The following is a 14,708-nucleotide window of genomic DNA, read 5'->3' as shown; positions in this document are numbered from 1 at the left end:
GGGTGTGTACAGCTGGGGATGATAGAAAGTCCTGAGGCATATGGTCATTTCCCCTCCAGTAATACCCAGTTGTTCAGGATGATGGGGGAGGGCTGTGTTTGTGAGCAGGGTAGGACACTTTCCAGTTCTCAAGATTTTCCTCGACTGTTCTGACATAGGACCTGATCTATGGGGGAGGGAAGATCATGGAAAGAGAAACTTTATTTCAGGAACTTCTGCCCTGCACCACACCCCCTTGGCCCCAACATCAGCAGCAGCAATGATTTTGGCAACTGTCCCCAAGCATTTGTCTCATGATGTCCTCTGCACCCCTCATGCTCTCAGACATATTTGAGCCAGGAGTGGAATTTACTATTATCAGTAGTATATATATGATGCTGTCTGGTCCTTGTTCCAAATTCTTTAATTTCCCTTAGTCACCATCCTACTCTGCCAGTCTTATTTAGAAAATGGTACTCTTACTGAATCTCCCAGAATCTGGGTAGAATTTAGTCAGCACATCTTTATATATTAGAAAAAAAGGTTGGTTCTGTGTTTCTTTATCATGTAAGAAAGTAGAGTATGTGTGTGGGGGATGTGTGTTTGGGGGAGGTGGCTGTGTATGGTTGAGCTTTGAAATTGAGTGACAGCTATCAGATCATTTTGATGCATTAACTATCCTAAGTCCTTCTCCTTTGATCTGATAATCTCTCAAAATTTAAAGCGTTCCATTTATTTTGAATTTCTCAGGCTTAGAGCCAAGTTTATCATGGTGCAAAATGTTCAATGTGCAAAGCATCTCCCAAACTGCTCTTCTTGACAGTCTTCAAAACACCTGACAGATGGCCCATGCCTAACCCAGTTATCTACTAGACCCAGGCGAGTCAGCCAAATCAGATCCCAGAATGCCACAATACACTTCAGTGTGTCTTCTAATGTATATAGAAAAGGTAGATAATGCTTCTTTATGAATCGTTTGCACTTTGCCAGTTTCTATGCAATGGAAGTTTCATTTAAATTCCTTTCTGGATACACATGCACTGATGCCAGTTAAAAGAAAAAAAGAAATCTCCTTCTCAGCATTTCTCAATTTAGAGGATTTTTAGAAGAAAAAAAAAAAAAAGTCAAATTTCCATGACAATATCCTGCCTTCGACACTGGTGAGAATGACTTTAAAAATAACTAGAGATATTTCCTGTCACACGGAATGCGTTTCTGCTGGACGTGCTTACCAGGGTCGTGAAAAAGTAGTGGTAGTATTCAGTCATCATGCCCATGGACAGAACCTGCAAAAGAGATGTCGGGGGAAAGCATCAGAAACAGGAAGTGGGACTTTAGTAGCCTGGGAACATAGGACAGGAGGGGACTCTGTAGATAAGAAACCTGGGATGAATCGGTGGCGGATGGGGAGCTAGGATCCAAGCCATGGACATCCATCCAGTGCTCTCTCATTGCACTGCATTTGACTTAGAACGAAGTAATCGGACCGATGATCAAATTGGCAAATGACTTGTGCTCAACGAATTTTATATTTGGAGTTGTCCCTGACAGTACTGGGTTTCGCCCTCCCCACTGCCTAGGTTTCTGGGTAATCCCATGCTTAGATATATATTTCATTGATTTCCTTAGCTTTGGTACTTAGCAGAATGCCTCAGAGTAGAACTCATTAAATGTTGAATTGGCAATGCTGGTATGTAGATGTTCTTAAATGAGGATTTATAAATAAGTATATCTCTGAAACCTTTCTCCCTACCCCTTTTCCATCTTATGTTAACAGAATGAGTAGGAAAAAAGAAGATTTGTTTGTAGATGGAAGGATGGGGACTATTTTTATACAAATTTCACACTGCCTCTTAATTTTGATTCTCAATTGCCTACTTGGGAATTTGTTAGTTTTAGACATTCTGTGTGCATTGTTTTATTTGGTGAGGAACAGAGAAAAAGGACATGGGTAGAATGGACAAGGGTTCTCAGTTGATAACCTGTTTAGTAAACTTTTATCTTACTTTGGAATTTCTGGAAATGGTATCCACTGAGAAGGAAAAATTGCAAGTTGTCTGGAGATAAACTATTGTTTCTAAATCTTCTAAATCACGACTATCGCCTTCCTCAGGGCAGGTCACCAAGAGGCCTTGCATACTGTCTTTCGGTCTTTGTATAAAAACGAAAGGAGAAGATTCTGAAAACAAACTTCCAAGACATTTTTTCCTATAACTCTGATAAATTCTGGATGCAAATGAGAATCCGTTCTGGAAGCTTTGCAATCAGATATTCTTAGAGTTTATCACAGAGACATCCCGAATTGGAATTTCTGAGCGTAAAACCTAAATTTTTGTTTTTCAAAGCAATGATTGAGAATCACTGGTCTATGGAAAACACATCTATTTGCACTAAAGAACAAAGGCTTTCATAACTTCAAGTGAAAAGGTGGATTGAAAAGATCTGGAAAGAGACAACACTAGTAATAAGAGGTCCTAGAAGGTGCCTAAAATATGTAAACTAAAGTGACTTTACATGAAAGGGGATAAAGATCAAAGAAGGTATTCCAGGATAACGCACACATGCCAATCACAAATCCGACACTGCTTATGCCCTCTCTGCTAACATGGAAATCAGAGGAATATTTACTGAAATTGTAATGTCGCAAAGATGAGACAAATGACAGGAGACTCTCTGTATGACTCATGAGCCCACAGCATGTAAGTCACTCCTATGGTGATAACAAGAGTAGGTGCACAAAAGGATTTTCAAAAGAGTAGAATTGCTTTAGGGTCATCAATAACATTTAAAGCCACGCATGGTGAGGTCTTGTTAGCTAGTCTCTTGCATCACTGGAGCATAAAGGGCTAACCTGCCAGGGTCAGTCAGAAATCCAATTTTTCACTTTAGTCGTTAGATAGTGTAATTGCAGCCAAGACTACGTCTTGAAAGGGAACTGGACAAGTTTGTGTCAAGGTATAGACCTGGACACTGATATTTAAAATATTATTTCTGGAACTGAAAAAGAAACATTAAGTCACCTGAGTTTTCAGCTCTTCACTTGAGCTGATGTTTCTTTTTAAATTCCATTATGAAGGGGTTTGATCACCAATGGAGGGCATAGGCTTTTTTTTTTTTTTTAAATTTTGATATAGAGTGATACACAAAACAAAAAGATCTAAAATAGGACATCAAAAACAAAGTGTGGAGGGAGGAGTAAAAATATAGTTCTTTCAGAATATATTTGAAAATAAATGCATATCAGCTCAAAATGGACTGCTGTAGATATAGAATGTCATACATAAATCTCAAAGTAACCATGAACCAAAAACCTACAAAGGATAAATTATACAGACAGAAAATTAGTAATAAAATAATGGCCTTAAATGTCACATTAGACATATATAAAATTTTTTATCCAAAAACTTGGTAAAATTTTAGTTCAAGTATACATGGAAAATTTTCCCAAATAGATCACTTGTCACACCACAGAACAAGCCTTAATAAATTCAAGATGATTGAAATCATATCAAGCATCTTTCCAACAACATGGCCTGAAACTAGAAATCAACTGCAAGAAGAAAACTAGAAAAATCACAAACGTGTAGAGACTAATGAACATACTACTAAACAACCAGTGGATCAAAGAGGAAATCAGACAGGAAACCAAAAACTACCTTGAGACAAATGAAAATGAAAACACAACTTTCCAAAATTTCTGGGATACAGCAAAAGCATTTCTAAGAGGGAAGTTAGTAACTATATAGACCCACCTTAAAAAACAATAAAAATTCCAGACAAACTATCTAACTTTACACCTAAAGAAGCTAGAAAAAGAAGAACAAACTAAACCCAAAGTAAACAGAAGGAAATAATAAAGATTGGCATGGAAATATTTGAAATAGAGATTTTAAAAAAACAATAGAAAAGATCAATGAAACGAAGTGCTGGTTCTTTAAAAAGATAAAATTAGTATACCTTTAGCCAAACTCATCAAGAAAAAAAGAGAGCCCAAATAAAATCAAAACTGAGAGAGAAGTCACAACCCACACCCCAGAAATACAAAAAAAAAAAAAAAAAAATTAATAATACAAGCAATTATATGCCAACAAGTTGGATAACCTAGAAGAAATGGATTAATTTCTCGAAGCATACAACCTTCTAAGTTTGAACTGGGAAGAAATAGAAAATCTAAACACGCCGATTACTAGCAATGAAATTGAAGCAGTAATCAAAAAAACTCCCAGCAAAACAAAAGTCCGGGACTAGATGTCTTCACAGGTGAATTAAGCATGCAATCCTTTTTTTCGAAAGCAACCATTCAACTAATTATTTGTATTATTATTTTGTTGTAATAAGTGGATGCAAATATTCATTTGATATGCCTCCATTTTAATGTTAGAAGAGTATTGTGGAGATGCAGTGAGTAAACAGCTAACAGGTCACTTTTCATGCAGAAAGAACTCTTCCAGTTACACTGTTATTTGGTGTTAAAAAAAATCCTCGTTCCTGACTTTCCTACCTCATGCCTGGGTCAGTGCCTTCTGATTCCTCCTTTGAATTTCTCGGACATGGAAATTAAGAAACAAGTATAGTCACGGATCATTGGCCTGTCATCTTTGATTACTCTCTAGGATCCAGGTGTATGAGAAAGTTCCAGATAAGAATAAAGCCAACAGCACCAAAGGTGATGCTTTTTAAACAATTGGCTTTGTAATGGTCTGTAGACTATGTGGGACTGAAGCTCTGCCTTCTAACAGTAGTACACTTTATAAATGAAAGTATTGCATTCACACAATGATTTTTTTTTTCTGTATGTTGGTATTTCAACTAAAAGTTATTGAGGGATTAAGGAAATGTCACATCAAGATAAATGTCAGTTTTTCAAACAAAAAGTATAATCATTATATAGGAAGCTTTCTAACAGCTCTTTGCAAAACTTTTTCCTAAGAAACATTACCTTCTTTGGATTTTGATACCGTACACGTCTACTGGACTGATAAGGTGCTACCGACCTAGGCAGTATTCCTAGGAACTAGTTCTGGCTCTACTGAAATCATTTTTAATGGCAAAAAAATACATCACATCACACACACACTAATCTGTAATAATGTGGCTATCAATACTATTTGTACTGATGGCATGTTCCCCTTAATAGCTTCCATTAATATAATTTTTTAAAGATAATGTTATTATTCCTAATGGAATTTTATTAAATAATCCTTTGACAGCATATTATTAACTTAGATTGATAAACAGTAAAAAACCCAGCCCTTTCAAAAATATTAGGTATCTCTAATGGGGATGGTTTTGAGTACCTACTAGTGTTCTTGATTTTGCAAGACCCATAGTGTGGGCATCATTAGTACCACTGCCACTTTTCGAACTTGAAGGACACATGATAGGATTTCATTTCCTGGCCTTTTGAACTTTGGTGGGGCCATGTGCTTGTCTTGGACAAGGAGATGAGAAAGATACTGGCATGTTATTCTCTGGAGATCTCACTCCCCTTGACAGGTAATTAGCATGGTTATCAGAGCCCAAAACAGCAGTTTTAATTCTGAATAAATAGAATTTTCTGTTTTCCACATACTGGGGGTTATGTAAGTGCTCTTGTTTATGACTTTGTTTTGATTGCTAGGGAATTGAGGGTCAAAATTCTGGGTCTTCTATTAGCAACAAAACAGGAATGTATGATATATATTCTATGTATGCTAAGTCATTCAATTTTATGTTTTTCTAACCCAATTTCCCCGTTTAGACCAACTCCTCTCCCTTTTTAACAAATATTTATCGCTCTGTTTCAAAATGTATTTTTTGAGGCTGCTTCAAGTCTTTATATAGTCAAGATATAATAAATAAATAAATTGTCATGGTTGGGAGAAGCTGAATAATTTTCTTCCAGAAAGAGAGATAAACCATCCAGATCTGATGTAGCTGGATTGGGTTAGAGTAACTGTGAAGGCCTCCAACAAAATTCTATTCATTGTTAATCACTCTATGTCCCTGAAGAAGCAATTGTAAGAACTCGAAAGAGACTGTGAGGGTTAATTTTATGTGTCAGCTGACTGGCCATAGGGTGCCCAGGTTACACATTATTTCTGGGTGTGTCTGTGAGGGTGTTTCAAGATGAGATAAGCTTTTGAACTCAGTGAAACCAATGGTCCTGGACAATGTGGTGGCATCATTTAATCTACCAAGGGCCTAGACAGAACACAAGGCAGAAGGAAGAATTCATTCCTTTTGTTTCCTGCCTGACTGACTGTGCTGAGGTATCGTTTTTTTCCTGACCTTGGACTGAGATTTTCATCATTGGCTCTTTTGGTTCTCAGGCCTTCAGACCTGAACTGGAATTATGCCACCAGCTTTCCCAGGTCTCTGGTTTTCAGATGGCAGATTGTAGGCCTTCTCAGCTTCTGTGGACACATAAGCCAATTCTTCATAATAAATCTTTCTCTCTATATAAATGTATATACACATCAATAACCAATATTCCTATTGGTTCTATTTCTCTGGAGAACCCTGACAAATCCAAAGACCAATATCCAAAGACTAAAAGTCCTGCCTACTTATGACATTTCATTCTGTCTAGATAGCATAATCTTTAAACCAGCAAGAGAAAGGTTGCTGATATGTATTTGAAGGCTTTCTCTGTATTATGCTATTTATGGAAATGCCACATGACTATTCTGTTGTTTCAGTGGCTAGGAAATAATTACTGTAATCTTTTGTAGAGAAATTAATCATCACAAGGCAGAATTAAAACTCAATGCCAGTTGGCTCTTGAAAGGACAATTGTTATGGTCCCATTGTTATCAATATACACTGGGACACGGTTATTAACAATGGTGGCCCTACCTTGGCCCAGCTATTTTCTGAGGTCTTCGTAACAGAACTCTAATGCCCTTGTTCACAGTAGTATCGACTGTCCTGGGTCTAGCTCTACTACTTTTGGCAAAGACTATTTCCTGGATTTAGACAGATGAAATTACCACATACAGCCTAGCCACTTCAAGGCTACATTTTAGTTTGTCTTGGGAGTCCTCATTCAATGCTGAATGAAGATGACCATGACAGTTTTGGGGATCTAACGCCTACAGTTGGTGACAGAGTTGGCCTCTAGGAAATCTGGAAAGTCTCCAGGTAAAAGTCTTCCAACACATCCTGGTTGACAACCTGATCATTTCCCAGAAGGCAATGCAGTGCTGTGGAGACGGCAACAGAAATACCTCCACAGACTCTCAGCATCCATTGCTAAGGGCAATCCATACGTCACGAATAATTGCCATACTGCTGCTATCGTGTGAGCAGTCTTAAATTGCTGCTAAGCAATTTGGAGATATTCTTGTAATATTTATAAGGTTTTTGTTACTGCTTATTTCCACTGACAAATAAGTACCTTAGAAGTTTATATCGACTAACTTGAAGGGTATGTCGCCTTTTATAGCCTCCTCAATATCAGGATACGTTCTAACCATCAGACATAGTTTCTAGTCAATAATTTCAAGTGAATAACTTCTAAATGTGTAAATTGCATTGTAGCTAAAATAATAGTTCTACCTCACAATATTGATAAGTTAGTTCAGCATAGGAAAAATATGAAACCAGTTGGAAAATATCAAGCCTCGGAGCAGCAGTTTTAAGAAGGTTCCAGCCCCAGGTGCAGCTCTGTCCTACATGATGACTGTGGTATTTTAGGCTACATCTATACCTTCCTCTGAGCAAGATACTCCTTTGGCCATGAATATTTAACGTTATCCATCAGTAGAATAAGCTAGGCACAAGTAGGCCTTTGGATCAGTCTTTGTTATTGTGAAAAAAAAAAAAAGACTTAGGCTATATTGAATGATTAAAACTCACATCTATAAAGGAAAGTGTGGAATGTGTAGAAAATAGCATTAGATCTCAGAAGACCCTGACATATTAAAAAAAAACTGTCTCCTTATCAAGTAGGCTGAATAATGGCTTCCTAAAAATGTCCACATCCTAACTTCCAGAATCTATTAATGTGTTACTTTACATGGAAAAAGAAACTTTTCAGATATGATTAAGTTAAGAATATTGATATGGGAAGATTACTCTAGATTTTCCAGGTGGGCCCAATGTAATTATCAGGGTTCTTATAAGATAGAAGCAGAAGAGTCAAAAGGCAGAGAAAATGATGTAAAAAATGAAAGCAGAGGCAGGGAAAAGGCCATGCGACGTGGGGCCATAGCCAAGGAATGAGAACAGCCTGTAGAAGCTGGAAAAGGCAAGGAACTGGCTTCTCCCTGAGGCCGTCAGAAGGAACGCAATCCTGTCAACACCGTGATTTTAGGCTTCTGATCGGAACTGTAAGAGAATAAATTTGTATTGTTTTAAGACACCACATTTGTGATCATTCGTTACAGTAGCAATAGGAATCCCGTATATTTCATTTGGTCATCTTCCCATGATTGTGGCACATGAGACTGCACAACTTTGCTATATTAATATCGAGTGCATGTATCAAGAGTAAAAAATGACTTTTTTAAAGTCGAAAACTTTCTAAATTTCCCTGTGTCCCCTCTGTTCACATACACATACCAACCCCACGCATGTATACAGATACGAGCTACCCATAAAATGAGTCTAGGGGTTGCCCTTTCATTGAAGGATGATGCTATATCATTTATAAAACCCAGAACACTTTCCTCCGGCCTCCAAGTAAAATCAAAGAAAAGCAAAGGATATTCACAAAGCGTTGGTAAATGCAATAGCTGTATTACTTGGAGTGACTTTTAGTCTCAATTCCTATATAACCTTCTCTCTTTAGAGGCGTGGCCAGGAGGAGAAGGGAAGCTGATGCTAATAGGTATTAATAAATGGAGTAGAAACCAATGGGGCTTAGTTTAGCTTCAGAAGATAATCTTTCTAGAGGAGGCAGATTGCATCTCCCAGGTGCACAACAGAAGAGATTATGTTACTTAAGGAGTACAGACTGCTGACAAGAGAGTAGAGTGAAAAAACAGATTTCCCCTGGCAGAACGAAATAGGCAACCTGGCAGACAGAGAGAGTGGAGCTTTAGGGGATTACATGAACCTAAAGAATAAACTCTCTGCAACATCCAGGGAAAACTGGTGGAAAGATGATATGTAAGAAAGACTATAGTGAAATAAAGTTTTAACAGCACGTACTGAGAAAATCTAGAAGCTCGAAGGTTAACAAAAAATAAGCCTTGTGAAGAGAAACCACTTTTTTTTTTTTTTTTTTGCTTCTTTTATAATGGTGGTACTAAAAACTCTAACTCAAATTTGCCTGAAGGTAACCTTTTGAGGGAGAGATAGTCATGCAGCCATTAAATTGCGGTCTCGCCGGTCTCATGAGATTTCCATAGCTTAGGAAAGTCATCTTGATGCTGGGTCCTGTTCCTCAGCCTTTTTTGGCTTTTTAGATGACTTTATTATGCCACCTTATCTGATAACCATCAGGCTCAGCAAATAATTATTTGTTTCTCAGTGCATTGGAACCTCCAAAGAACTTTTAAAACACACCAATGTGCCATTCCTAAATATTCTGATTTATGTGGTCTGGGGTACGTTCTAGACATTGATATCTGTTAAAAGCTCTCCAGGTGATACTGACATGCAGCCATGACTGAGAACCGCCGATTTATAGTAACCAAAGTCATATTTTTAAGCCATAACAATAATGATCATAGCTACCTTTTTCTGAGCGCTACAACATGTGCATTGCTATAATAGGCTCTTTACATACTATTGGGAAGAAAGCGTTATTCTAATTTGTAGATTTGAAAAATAGAGCATAGTTATGGTATTTGAAGCCAGATTTGATTTCAGTCCTGGGCTCTTTGTGCTATATTAATTTATTAATTCACAACAAGAGGTATACGTGGCAGGAATGTCAATAATTTTCACAAAGTCCTTCTGGACCTTGAGAACCCAAATAAAAGCACATGGTGTTTGGTGAGAGCAAAGTTAGAACCACAGGAGCTGCAGCTTTATCTTAAGACATGAATCTGCCAAGCCAAGAGAGCTTGCCCATACTATTTTCGAAAGAGCCTCTTGTCCAAAGAGCAGGACCCAGGTGTGCAAGGTTGTGCCTTCGATGATGGCACAGGTACTGTGAGGAGCCTCACTCTTCCTCCTTTTGTCAGAAATTCAGACTTTTTTTTTAATTAAAACATTTTATTTATGCCTACAGCACCTGGTCTTCCTAGGTGGTCTCCCATCCAAGTACTAACCAGGGCCTACTCTGCTTAGCTTCTGAGATGAGACACTGGGCTTGTTCAGGGTGGCATGGCTATAGACCATGGATGGTGGCTCCACTGGGGCATGAATCCAGGACCTTCTGCGTGTAAAGCAGACGTGCTAACCACTACACAGTGGAACCATGTCCAGAAATTCAAATTTTCATTGTTCTTCTACTCAGCATCTCTTTAGACATTATATTTAATTAGATCCTAACTTTAAATCCCTTTGGTGATGCTCAGGAAGGATTTAATCTCAATAAAGTCATCTTTCATCAAGAAAAGGCAGTTTGTAAAAAAAAAAATAGTAACTTTTTGTTAAAATTATGTAATAGACATAATAATATTTTTGTGTAGTAATGTTATAATGGCAATGGGCACAAGATGTGGAGGACTTTTCATGGCATATTCAACAATGTGTCCTTTATACTTAATCAATGAGGGGGTGGGGAGGACACTCAGGGATTTCAAACATGAGAGGGATAAAGTCAGATATTTCATTTAGAATGAACAGCTATGTGGAGGCTGAGTGGGGAAGAGGAGAGGGAGGGGACTGGTGGCAGAGAGATCAATTGTCCTGGCATAGGACGGAGATGATGAGAGAGGTGGAGAAAAAGAGGCTGAATCTGAAACATTCAGAAGGCGGGATAAAGCATTTGGTAACTCGTAAATAGGACAGATGAGAAAGAGACAAGTAGATTCTTCAGTTTCTGGCTTGAGTCATTGGATGGTATTTCTAGTCACCAATAGGGGATGGGAGGAGAAAGTGGTTGGCTGGAGGAAGGATGAGAAGGGAGTGTGTTGAGTTCAGCATGGAGGTTTAATGACATTGAATGAGTTCTTCATAAGGTCGGGAGACTTGGTAAGTCAAGCTGAGAGGAGGTTTGGGAAATCTGCTGTGATAGAGAGTAGGAGGTGAGGCAGTGATAGGATTGGGAAGCACTGTATCTCCTGGTTCTGCCTAAACACAGCACCACTAATGATGATGATCATGATAATTTTTAATGTGGAAAATTTCACACCCCAGTGGTGGGCTTAATGCCTTATAAACATTGCCACATTGAACTTTTTGCAAATCAGCGTGAGGTATGTACTGTGATATTCCAATTTTATAGGTTTAGCAAATAACAAACCGCTAGGTATTCTACTAAACCATCTCATTTAATACATTGGAGTTTTTCATAATATTTTGTTCGCCCTTGACCCTGGCACATAGAAAACATCTGATATGTGTTAGCCGAATAAATGGTGAAATCTACATCTTACAGGATCACCTTTCTGATGGAAATGATTTGGCTCATGGTTGTATGAAAAGGAGGGTAGAGGGATCCTTTTGGTAAAATCTTGCATGTTTGAAGGATTGAAGAAGCAGATATGGTTACTATAGCAAAGTGGTTTTTAACCTACTTTAGTCTTCAGGCTTCTTTAGAGAATCTGATAGAAGTTATAAATCTTTTCCCCTGAAAAAGACACACTAAGGGGCATGAACATCCCCAAAATGTTCAATAAAGCTGAGGTTCACTGATCCTGCTGTAAGCTTAAGACATGCTTTGATATACACATCCTCAAATTCTTTAAATTGAGTTCTTCTAAATTTCCTCCACTTTTATTGCAAGAATAATTTCTCTTATTGCCTATTACAGCCAAATTTTGATATAGCTGGAATTAAGCATTAGAGCAGTTTTGAGGCATATATGTAATTTTGATTTCTATTACCAATTCAGATTAAAATAAATCTAAATTCTTTTGCAAACCTACTTTTTGGAGGTTTTTGAGAATCCTCGAACAGGCACATTCTGTACACTAAAAATATGGACAAGTTGTAAACTCCTTCAGTTAATTATTGGCTATCCATAGAGGCCAATAAATTCTTGTGTATATTTAATAACATACTCATATCTATGAACCACTCCTTACAACCAAACTATGTTCTCAGGAAATGTAAATCAATTTTAATATCAGCCTGAGAGGAATCTAATTAGGATGAGAATGTGCTGCCAAAATAATTATATAATATACTACAAATTATCATCCAGTTAGTATAAATAGAGATTCATCATTATTACATTCTCAGGATTTATCCAAAATGAATGAGCTTATCATTAGTTAACTGTTTCAAAGTCTACCAAAGGATTCTAGAAATTTTAAAAAAGAAAGAACTGCTTAATTATTTCCCTATTTATTTGAGAACCTAGTGAGTATAAGGCACTGTGTAAATTCTTTATGTCTAGATTAGTAAGGGAATCTTTGGTTGCTTGCATGCATGGAAGCTCAGAGCTGAAGGGACCTTTAGCAAGATCAGAATCCAACAATCCTATTTTACAGGTGAGGTTAAAGAGCAATCAACAGACTTGCTCAAAGTAGCATATTTAGAGGGTCTAAGAAACTCAGGTCATAGGCACATCAGAATTCAGTTTGAAATTTTAACTTTGTCATGAAGTGTATGACATGGAACCTCATTTTTCTCATCTGTAAAAAGGGATATTTTGAGAGGATAAAAATATATAATTTTAGTTAATTGCATAGCATATGTTGGCACCTAGTCAGAATCAAATAAGTGGTAATTATTTTATTGGATAAAGCAAAATTTGCAACTGGATCTCCCAACTTTCTAAGACTCTAGCCATGTTCTCTTACTGCTTTAGAAATTAGCTTTACAGTCGCCAACTAATTTGTAGGCACTGGAGAGCTATACTCTTAACACATTCATTTTTAAGGTCTCTTTTTGCCTTAAGGAAGCAGAGATTTAATTTTTTTGTGTGTTTTCACTTGTTTATCACCTTCAATCATTGCTCAACAAATATGTGTTTAATGAAAGAATGAATTTCTCTATTGTGTCTCTACCACCCTCTCTACTCGACCGTGAGACTTTTCTAAATAATCAACATTTCTTGAGGACTTATTAAACTAGAAATTATTGGGCATTTGAAAATAAAATGAAATATCCACATTCAAGAAGTGCGAAAGTTAACTAAAATGTGTTCCAGGTTCCACTACAGCGAGATTCAGTTGACATCTTAGTTTACGTAAAGGTAGCAGGATAGGATACTTTTTTTTCTCTCTTAAATCCTGACATAAGTTTTGACCACTTGCTGGCTCTGTGACCTTGGGGAAATTACAAAATCTCTCTGAGCTCTCTCTGTTTCTTGTATACAGCATTTTCTTGTGAAAGTTAAATGTGTGATGCATTTCACCTGCTCAGCACAGTGCCAAGAATATGTAAGTGTTCATTAAAAGGTGGCTCCTAGGATCTTCGGCCTATTCTATGTGTTTATGATTGGAAATGATGAACTTGAAAATCCAACTTAGTGGGTGCAGGTTCCAAACACAGGTTTGCAGCCTCTTAGCATATCGCAGCCCTACTGCTAGGCTTGATGTTTTCTGTCCTGGGAGATGAAGACCGATGGTTCTTCTATCCTGTGATAACAGGACATGAAACCCATCTAACTGCCTCTGCTTGCTCTAGTCACAGCCATTAGGCACAACTTATACGAAGAAAGAATCAATGCACAAAATTATTTGATTAATCAACATCGCCATTGCACTTCCCAGCAGAGGGAAGCCAGGCATTAAAAAATACATTTTCTCCCTGGCCTTGTTTTTATGTTAATTGAAAGAAAAGAAATAAAATAAAGAGCACACGAATGTTGACAGGAGAAAATGCAATATAATTCTACAAAATATTTGGTACTAAAATGTTTTATGGAGACTAATGGTTCAATTATGGCTTAATATTCATTGCCACAAATATTGTGTTTGGGGGAGGGGCAGGGGTTGGTGATTCCACTCTCCCGCTCAGGGTATTGTCCCAGCCCTGATGCAGTGTTCCTGCTGGATGGAGCACTACAGTATCCCTCCCTCCCCATCAGAAAACCATGAGGATTCTATCTACTGTGCTTGAAATAGTGACCTGCTTCCTCAGTCTTATTATAGGATTCGAAAGTGACTATGGAGTCCTCCAAGAGGCAAATTTATTTTCAGGAAGTGGAATCGTAGGCTCAAATATATTACACTTCTTAATAATACAAAACTTTAGGGGTTGAATAAACGCTTCATTTTGAGGAAACTGAGGCACAAGAGGAGCGACTTGCTCAAATGTGCTTGGTAGAGTTGAGAGAACAGCATACCGAGTAAGGTGGAAGGAAGGTGATTTTGGAGATGACTTACTGAGGACTTGTAGCACAGTTCTTGGACCATTCGTTCACCCATTTAATTATTCTACAGAGCTGAACTGAGCATGCACTATGTGTCTAATAATATAGGAGGTGCTGGGGATTAGGGAGAACAAGACAAATAAGGCTCTGTCTTCTCGGAGCCTGCAGTATAGTAGGGGATATGGATAACAAAGGAGTCAACATCCCAAATTAATTATAGATTTTTATTGGGCTTATAGAACCACTAAGTAGAGTGCAAGGTCATAGAAAATGAGAAAGGAACTCATGCTACTTTGTCTCTTAGAAGATATTTGTGAAGGCTGAGGTCAGGCTGACTTTGAGAGTCACTGGCAACTGCAAGTACAGA

At 37.7% G+C, this 14,708-nt stretch overlaps 1 protein-coding gene across 7 annotated transcripts in view; it reads right to left on the bottom strand.

The window, feature by feature from the left end:
- GRIK1 (glutamate ionotropic receptor kainate type subunit 1) overlaps positions 1–14,708 on the bottom strand; it is a 361,909-nt gene that overhangs the window by 97,634 nt on the left and 249,567 nt on the right. For all 7 annotated transcript variants that reach the window (XM_023529503.1, XM_011358189.2, XM_011358188.2 and 4 more), the window contains one exon: positions 1,212–1,265. In XM_023529503.1, the coding sequence (XP_023385271.1) occupies positions 1,212–1,265 (54 nt within the window). The remainder of the gene's footprint in view (positions 1–1,211; positions 1,266–14,708) is intronic.

The sequence above is a fragment of the Pteropus vampyrus genome, unplaced genomic scaffold, assembly GCF_000151845.1.
Source record: "Pteropus vampyrus isolate Shadow unplaced genomic scaffold, Pvam_2.0 Scaffold38, whole genome shotgun sequence".
NCBI classification, from domain to species: Eukaryota; Metazoa; Chordata; class Mammalia; order Chiroptera; family Pteropodidae; genus Pteropus; species Pteropus vampyrus.
Note: the sequence above shows the minus strand (reverse complement) of the source record. Positions and strands in the feature narration are given on the sequence as shown.